This window comes from Macrobrachium nipponense, chromosome 13, assembly GCF_015104395.2.
Source record: "Macrobrachium nipponense isolate FS-2020 chromosome 13, ASM1510439v2, whole genome shotgun sequence".
Classification (NCBI taxonomy): Eukaryota; Metazoa; Arthropoda; class Malacostraca; order Decapoda; family Palaemonidae; genus Macrobrachium; species Macrobrachium nipponense.
In genome coordinates, this window is record NC_087206.1 from 19,568,073 (window position 1) to 19,578,072 (window position 10,000).

At 37.5% G+C, this 10,000-nt stretch overlaps 1 protein-coding gene across 1 annotated transcript in view; it reads right to left on the reverse strand.

The window, feature by feature from the left end:
* Positions 1-6,314: 6,314 nt before the first annotated feature.
* The window catches only part of LOC135225671 (alpha-N-acetylgalactosaminidase-like), a 33,836-nt gene continuing 30,150 nt past the window's right edge, over positions 6,315-10,000 (reverse strand). Inside the window, exons 6-9 of the mRNA XM_064265017.1 lie at positions 9,879-10,000; positions 8,279-8,476; positions 7,336-7,443; positions 6,315-6,628 (exon numbers count right to left, since the gene is read on the reverse strand). The exon at positions 9,879-10,000 is cut by the window's right edge and continues 40 nt beyond it. Of these exons, the coding sequence (XP_064121087.1) occupies positions 6,467-6,628; positions 7,336-7,443; positions 8,279-8,476; positions 9,879-10,000 (590 nt within the window). The 3' untranslated portion in view covers positions 6,315-6,466. The remainder of the gene's footprint in view (positions 6,629-7,335; positions 7,444-8,278; positions 8,477-9,878) is intronic.

Consider the following 10,000-nt stretch of genomic DNA (forward strand, 5'->3'; position numbering starts at 1 on the left):
AGTGAACTTTCCCCATTACAAAATGTACACAAGAGGGGAAAAAACATGTATATAATCCAATGTTTCCCCCATCGACCAGGAACGACCGGAAACAATCCCCTTACATAGTACATCTCTGTGGAATGCCATAATCAACATCTCCGAAAATAGTGCAAATCTCCAAGTAATCAACTCCAAAGGAAAAAATCAGCAACCGGAGTCATCACAGCATTATCAGCAAAAATCCACCTGTGAACACCTCAGAAACTATTATTCTCAAAATATTCTATACTTACACCATATAACCACATTTCACAAACTTATCTCCAGGATATTACCAAAGGTTCCCAAAAAAATTGTCCTTAAAACATAACTCCCCCATGACATTACCCCAAGTATATAAAACCACATTACCACCTATTCGGGATAAACCACAGAAAACCACAATTCAACAATTATATAACGCCAAAAATAACCACGGTGAATATAAAAATACAGCACCTCCATAAAACCACAATGCAGTAGTGTCACCAGCCCCCAATAGCCACAACACCAAAAGGAACCACAATACCCCCCTCTTTGGCTCGTAAAACCACAGAAATTCAGCCCCAAATCCCATACACAGGAATTATCACGTGTTTATCATCAAGTTTCTCAGCTAAAACAAAAATTTGCTATATTTCCAAACAACTTTCCACGTAAAATATTAACCTTTGAATCTTATGCCAAAACGCCACAGTTTGCGCAAAATAAGAAAAAAACAGTTGAAGAAAATAAAGAAAAAAAGCCTTAAAACATTTCACCACCAAATTGCAAAAACCAGACAGCAAGAAAAAAAAAGGAAAAAATGCAATAGAGCAACAATATATTAACCACCACAACCAATTCTTTTCAGTTTTGAGATATGTGTTAATCTCGACTGACCTTTTTTTCCTCTAAGACTACAAATCTGTTTCCAATTTTTTCCTCAACGACTCTAAAAGGACCTTCAAATTTGGGCTTAATTTGTAGTTCAGCTCATTCCTCACGTTGATTTTTAAAAATACCTTGTCTCCGATGTTTTACTAATACTTTTCTTCAACATCTCTCTGGTTGTGGATTCAAGGTTACGGCTGAGGCAAGCATGTCTCTCTATCGCTGTGGATACCAACGCCTCGATCGTATCCTCCCCATGATAAAGTATAGTTAGCAAATCACATGTGCCTCGTGCTGGGCAACCAAACAAAGCTTCGAATGGAGACATTTTAATGGAATCACTAACCATAGAGTTAATACTATGTCTAACAACATCAATGTATCTGTTCCAATTCTTATCATTACCACCTACAGTTTTCCAGAGAGCCTCGAGCACTTTCCTGTTCACTCGTTCACATAACCCATTAGCCTCAGGTCTGTATGGAATAATTGTTACTTTCTGTATCCCCATAACTTCCGCTAAACATTCCAAAGTTTTGTTCACAAATTCTCTGCCATTGTCGGTCAATAGAACTTTGGGTGAGCCGTATCTAGCCGTTTGATGCTTAAGTAGGAAAATTTCTACTATCCTTGTAAGTTCATCTATTATCACTATCAAGTACTTATTTGCATATCTAGACTCACAAAAATTTCCCAGGATATCCATATATATTCTCTGGAAAGGTCCACTTGGTATAGGATATGATCCTAATTTGCATGAAGTTATCCTTGCAGGCTTGCATGCCTTGCACACTGTATAATTTCTCACAAAATTTTCCACATCTTTCCCCAAATGTATTTAGCACGAACCTCATTATACGTTTTTTCTATCCTCAAGTGTGGACTACCGAATCTGCAATGTACTATATCCAAAACCACTGGAATTAGGACTTTCGGAAATATGATCTGTGCCGTCTCTCCTTTACTTTCACTGGTTCTCAATTTATATTTAATTTTCCTAACCAATAGATTACCTTCTAACTCCAAACCCGAAAAAGGCAACTTATAATGTTTCCTGACTAATTCCCCTCTAAGAAATGCTTTTGCGTCTGCTAGAATCTCGTCTTCATCCTGCCTTTGCTCTATGAGAGCCATATCCCATTGTATAGACTCACTAGTGACTTGCGCAACTTGGAACTCTTCCGTGCCATGAAAACCTCTACTATGGGCATCTGCCACTACATTAAATTTGCCCTCTATATATTTGAGCTTTGCATCAAAATCTCTGATAGTTAGAAATCATCGAGCTCCTTTAGGCAACAAATCGGGTTTATTAAAAAGATATAATAATGGCTTGTGGTCTGTAAGAACTACTACTTTATTCCCCATCAGTAACATTTTAAAGTGAACAAAGCTCGACACCTTTGCAAAGGCTTCTTTATCTATGGTGGCCATTGATCTCTCATTGCTTCCCTTTGTCCTGAACTTCCTGCTATAAAAGGCGATGGGATGGAATTTCCCATCAAACTTTTGCATAAGGCAAGCACGTATACCCTCCTGGCTGGCATCAGTCACTAATGTAAAAGGTTTGCTAAAATCTGGAAACTTCAAAACAGGGGGATTCATTAACGCATCCTTAAGCTTTTGAAAACTCTCTGACTGGGGTTCCTTCCATTGAAATTGAACATCTTCCCGCAATACATCAGTTAGGGGAGCTGCTATATTAGAGAACCCTTTCACAAACCTCCTGAAGAAACTGGCGACACCCAGGAATGATTTAATCTCTTTCTTTGATCTCAGGGGGCGAAAATTCGCTATTGATTTGACTTTATCGTCATTTACTCTAACCTCCTTCCTTAGATATGACATGGCCTAGATATGTGATTTGCTTTTTCAAGAACGAACACTTAGCTAGCTTAATTTTCAACCCCGCTAATCTAAGCCTCCTAAGTACTTCTGTAAGCACTTCCAGGTGTTGCGCGATCGTGTCTGTTGCAACCAATATATCATCCACATACACAAAAACATTTTTACCCAATAACCCGTGCAAAACTGTTTACCAACCTAGTAAAAGTCACGGGACTGCCCGATAAATTGAGCGACATGCATGTAAATTCATAGTGTCCCTTGGGCACTGAAAAGCCGTATATTCCTTGCTACTTTCACTAAGAGGGACCTGCAAAAACCCCTGCACCAAATCAATTGAGCTATAAATATTATGTCCCCCGATTTCAACAAAAAGATCTGGTATGCACGCGACTGGATAGCGGTCAGGGATTGTCTTTTCATTTAAACGTCTAAAACCACTAACAAGGGAAAGTGTAAGGAGACACATTAGGTCTAATGATTCCTTCTTCCTCCCATCTGTTGACCTCTTTCTCTACCTGTTCTCTGATTTTTAAAGGTATGTGTTATGCAGGAATATAAATAGGTTTTGTGCCACTCTCCAAATTTACCTTATGCTCCAACACATTAGTCAACCCCAATTCATCACCTTGTAAAGCTACCGTATCCCCAAATTCTGCCAAGAGCTCTCTTATCGCTTCAACATGTTCACTATAATCCGCATTAGCTAAATGTTCTCTAAATATTCGTTTCCTTGATTGCATTTCTGCCTCTAAAAACTCAGGTTTCCCCTCTACGATAGCCACTGAACCACTATCACAACTCCAATCTTGGAGATCAAATATATATATATATTCCATTGGTATCTCCTAACTGTACCATTACAGTTTAGTAATTCTAACCATGTAATCCCATTCTTGGATACACTGTTCACCGATGACGTGCTAATAACCCTTCCAAGCCTCTCTCTATTTTCAATAACACACACATCCGTAGGTTTTCTCACTTCTCTCAATTTGACTTTTACCATAGTCTTTGAACCAGGCATTAACACAATATCCTCCAATAAAACACCTTTATATTTGTGGTTAGTACATCCCCTTTCCACAATCCCATAAACATCACCACCCTTAGCTCTTATTACATCTGCCCCATTGCTAGTATCAGAAATAACATCAATATTAGTATCAATATCACCGCCCATAATATCATCACCAAAACTGTTACCTCCGTGAACTCCAATAGAATCCCCGCAATCATTTCCCATATCACCAGTGTGGGTTTTAATATTACCACTCCCCATGACCCCAGTATCATCACCATTAGCATCACCAAACACATCCCCTTTTTCAATAGTCTCCATATCCTCAGTTCTAATCACGTCCTCATAGGGAAGAAAAACACCAGGTATTCCGACTGTTATCCCATTAACACCCGCATGGCTCGAAATCTTGTGTCTCCTACATGCAGGATGACCCAGCAAAAGTCTGTTGCCCAACGCAATCCCTTTCATTACCAAAAATGGTTCTGTTAGTACTCTGTCACCGAGAGTAAACTGTATTTGAACACAACCCGGGGTATTTAATCTATGGGCTTGCCCATCACACACCGGCTCTGTTGAGGGTTTCAAAGGGTAATGGGAGAACATGGACTGGTACAAATTATAATCCATCAAGTTCACGCTGACACCAATATCTATAAATACTGAGATATCAACGTCCTCCACTGTTCCATAAACTATAGGCCTGGGCTCTGGGGTGTCCCCCACGAGACCACAATGGCACATACTAATCACCTGAACCCTTTTTGTTGATCGACCTCCCAAAAATTTCACTGATCCTTTTGTCCTCTGGAATGACCTGCCTGGGAAGTCCTCACTTTATAACTTCCAGAACTTTGAGGTGTAGGCCTCGCATCTTTCCGTATCTGAGACAGACAAGATTGCCAATAGTGATCCGCACTCTTACACATTCCACAATATTTAACTCTACACATTTTCTTTGGGTGCCCTGGTTTATTACAATTGAAACAGCTCAACTGCTGTTGCCTTTGATCGATCGAACTTTTGTTATATTCAACTTTTGCACACAAACGGGGAGAAGAAAATTCTGTCCCTTTGTACCCTATTCCTCGGGCCTGTCCCATTAAAAAATGCACTATCTACAGTGGGACATTTAGACATATGTTCCTCAGTTTGGGCATAAAGTAATTCTTCGTCTGAAGTAGGTTCAATCTTTTTATCAAAACTATCCATTATTGCATCTGGTACAGGGTGCAAGAGCATCAAAAAATGGATCAGTTTATGTAAATTGTCAAGTGAGACACTGCCCCCTGTAACCCATTTAGATGCTTTCAATTTCCCTACCCATTCTGCCACTGAGTCAAAAAGTTTTGAACTATGTTCTACAAGGCTATTTGTTCCTTTCTGTATCTTATATAGACCCCTGAGGTCCCTCATTATATCCTCATGTTCCTTTGAGCCATAAGCTGTTTTTAAAAATGCTTGCAAATCAGTCCAGGTACGACATTTTGCTAATTGGAAACTTCTGCAATGATGAGAGAGGTCACCCTTATTGAAATCTAACAAAGCTTTCGCCTCTCTAAACGCCTCTACATCATCCATTATGTTTTTTGTGCTTAAATAATTATTCACACCTTCAATAAAGATTTGCACTGGCAGCGAAAGTGCCCCATCTACAATTCCCCTAAACGGGCTCACACACGTGCTAACATTCATGACGTGATGAGGCAGAGTTGTAGTACCCTTTGCGCCCATCATTTTCCTCTCTTTACGGAAGCTTTTGTGTTTTATGAGATTTCCCGACCTCAATAACATTAATGTATTTATATACACACAAAACCCAATCCAGAAAAATTAATGCAAACTTCCCCCAACAAAAGATAACAAAAAACAAACATGCACCCCACCCAGAAATCATCTCACAACCAGCTGTTTGCAGAACTAGGTCACCCAAAAATAACACACACGGAAGTTATGAACGTGATAAATCCATAAATAAGTAAGTCTCTGCTCAGTAAAGGACGTTTAACGTCGAAAGATCTTGCAGATCCTCATTCGTTTATTTTTCCTTCGTGACATATATCTTTATATATATATATATATATATATATATATATATATATATAATATATATATATATATATATAGATATATATATATATATATATGTGTGTGTGTGTGTGTGTGTGTGTGAGTGTGTATGTGTGTGTGTGTTGTTAGCGAAGATTACGAAATGCAAGGTCATGTTAAGATGTTTTCATTATATTGTGTGATTCTTTAAGAAAATCACGACATGAGTCCTATTCTAGACTTGGCGAGGTCTAACCATTAAAATTCTATTGGAAGATTGGAAAGTCAAGAGTAAGCATAGTTATCCCTTCGGTTGTCCTGCTTCCAGCCTCTGGAACACCCTTCAGATTAGTCTTCACTTTTGTATCATGAATGTCTATTGACATTTTGTTACCAGCAAAATTATTTGAGTTAAGTCGCCAGCCTAATGACACAAAACAATAGATCACGAAACTTGAAACTAATTTTTTATTATCCTTTATAGAAGCCATTTATAAAAACCATCTTCATTAAAATTTTTATTTTCCACAATAACCTACAATCATTTTTTGTATCATAATGCTGCTTGATGGAAGTCTCTTCGCACTTGCCATGGCATCTAAAAGCTGCAAAATCAACAACAAAACATGACAGGTGATCAATATCCCTTTTCTTCAATTAGCTCAAATTGAATCTCAGCATTTTAACTCCAGATGGGTTAACCTTGACATAGAAATGCTGGTCCGGGGTAAACGTGCCAATAACCTCGTGTTCGTAGAGGTCGGACACGAGATATCCTGCAGAATGGGTCATACCCAGATCCTTCAGAGAAAGCGTCACCTGAAAGAATTTGGTTATTAAAGAGCTATTTTGATATTTTGGTGTTTTCTTCATTTTCAGGGTTTCCAGAATGGGTAAGGCAGCTACGAAGGAATTGAAAATCTTCCTTCAATCCATTAACATAGTCGATTACCATAATTTATTTCATAACTTTAAGTTTCAGATTCAAAGTTCCTTAGTATATAAATGACAGCATTAATACATGAAAATATTGTTCAATTCACATCGGGTAATAAATCTAAATTTCATAATTATTAACAAAAATACTAAATATATTTGCCGCATGAATATATCGCAAGAACATAATACCTGAAGAAGCTCATAATTGGTCTTCCCCTGATAAAGAAAAAAAAACTACCCAACATAAAACTTGAAGATAAGGGGCACAAACCAATCTTTAATAAAGCATTACACGGAAACATGAGTCATCAAAAGTAATTTAGTCGTTTTTACTTACATTCTTATTTATTTATTTACTTATCTATTTACTTATTAATTTTTAACATACTGTTTTCTCATAAATGATTTCCTCCCTTTCTGTATCTCCCTTTACTTTCTGTTACTTCTCTCTAATAAACTCCACATTCTTTGGAAGTTTGAATTTCAAATCAATGGCCCTTGCGGGTTTGTTCCATATGAATAAAGTTCATCTTCAGAATAATAATAATAATAATAATAATAATAATAATAATAATAATAGTACTCACGTTGCTAGGGCCACCACCATTTCCTTGGTTGAAGACAACAACGGCATATGAGTACTCATTGCCACTTGTTGGGGTGACGGGACGGGTCCAGATTTCGATGTTTCCTTTCTGTAAAATTGCTTCAACTATGAGTTGCCAACTTGTGATATTAAAATCAGCAATTTTCTTCTCTTTCTTTCTTTCTTTCTTTCTTTCTTTCATTCATTCTTAATGTGAACAAACAGCACTGAACAAAGTTGATGGAATTTCGTGCAGTACTCGTAAGTGAGGCATATGCTACACAGTGTATATCTCTATCGTCAATACATGTATACTCACTTACATGCATGCATACGCATACATATATGTGAATGTATGTGTACTTGTCTGCGTACGTAATATGTATGTATGTATGTATAATATAATGATATACATTGATTTCGTCCATAAATACGGCCGGGAACAGTTTGAAAAATAATAATGAGGATAATTCACAAGTATAAAATATTACTAAAAATGACAAAATAAAGACGAAATATGGATATATATATATATATATATATATATATATATAATATATATATATGTACAATATATATATATTATATTATATATATATATATACTATATTATAATATATCATATGTACATGTATATATATATACTCTAATTATATATACTCACAATATATACAAACCATACTAAAGTAATAATTAGAGAATAAATATCATCACTTCATAGGGTTACACATATTAGTAAAGATTATGTACTAAAAACATTCATTCAAAGCAAATACAAAATTTCGTCCCCTACAAATAAAGATAAGCAAATGTATTTTGTAATATCAAATTACTAAAATCTGTTGCACTGAATGAAAAGAAAATATAACACTATTATCATCTAAGCCATAGGCTTATTCACAATATCAGTAAATTCACATCACCAAATTTCCATGCTCACTGACCTTTGACACTCGTTTACCCTGGATGCCGAGAGGATCCTGATTTACTGCGATGATGTCCTTGTTCTGGAGGATTTCCTTGTAAGGCGGAGTGATGGACGTCAGATCAACAGACATGAGCAGAGGGGAAGCCAGCACAGCCCACAGCGCCATCTGTGCCCGAGACTGCTCGAAGCTCAAACCGAAGTTGCCTATCAGCAGCTGAAAGATAGAATAAACAGTTTCAGACTGAAGTTGCCTATTGGTAGCTGAAAGATGGAATGAAGAGTTTCAGACTGAAGTTGCCTGTTTGTAGCTGAAAGATGGAAGGAAGTCTCAGAAAAAAGTTACCTTTTGGTAGCTGAAAGATGGAATGAAGAGTTTCAGAATGAAGTTGCCTATTGGTAACTGAAAGATAGAATAAAGGGTTTCAGACTAAAGTTGCCTATCAAAGATAAGAGATGGAATGTAGAGTTTCAGACCGAAGTTGCTTGTCAGAGCTAAAAGATGGGATGTAGAGATTCTGAACGAAGTTGCCTATCAGCAGCTGGAAGATGGAATGAAGTGTTTCAGAACGAATTTGCCTACCAAGAGCTTCAGAAAGAAGTTGCCTAATGATAGGTGAAAGATGGGATGAAGAGTTTCAGAACGAAGTTGTCTATCAAATCTAGAAGATGGAATTAAGAGTTTCAGAACGAAATTTACCTATCGAAGCTGAAAGAAGGAATGAAGCTTTTAAGAAAGAAGTTGCCTATCAAAGCTGAAAGATGGAATGAGCTTCAGAAAGAAGATGCCCATCAGCAGCTGGATAATGGAATGAAGAGTTCCAGAAAGAAGTTGCCTGCTAGTAGTTGAAAGATGGAATAACGAGTTTCAGAAAGAAGTTGCCTATCAGAGTTCAAACGCAGAATGAAGAGTTTCAGACCAAGTTGGTATATTGGCCTATAAACAAGAACAGCTTGACATGACATGTCAAGATATTATATATAGTAGCTTCCTCTCGTTCCTACTGGCGATTGCCACGGAATCTACATGTAAATGGTGTTAAATAGGGAACTATCGCTTAGAAACTTGTTACTTTATATTTTACAGTTCTTATCAGTCTTGTTTCATGGAAGGTGGCAGACTTAGATCGACTAAAATATGTCTTAAAGAATGAATGATTAATCGAGAGAGAGAGAGAGAGAGAGAGAGAGAGAGAGAGAGAGAGAGAGAGAGAGAGAGAATGGACAGTATATGTAAGAACAGGTTTCATAGACTAAACTTCCTTGTTCTGAAAAGAGAGAGAGAGAGAGAGAGAGAGAGAGAGAGAGAGAGAGAGAGAGAGAACAGTATATGTAAGAACAGGTTTCATAGACCAAACTTCCTTGTTCTGAAAAGAGAGAGAGAGAGAGAATTGTACCCATCAATGAAAGAGACATGATCTGCATGGCTACAAATTAACAAGAGCGAAAGAGAAAGAAAAAAACACGTGATAAAAACAGTTGTCCACCGTAGCAAAACAGACAAACGAACACCTATACAAATAAAACTGACAGACAGAAAGAAAATGCTATCGACAAGAAACACAACACACAAAAACTTCCAACACCAAGCGCCCGACAACACACACTACACCCCTCACCATGTCAGGATCGTTCCAGTGCCCTGGACCTGCGTTGGGAGCGATTTCGTCTTGGTTGTCGCCGTAGTAATTGACAATCGACGTCACGGAACCCCACGAGTCGGAGATGTCGTCGTAATTCC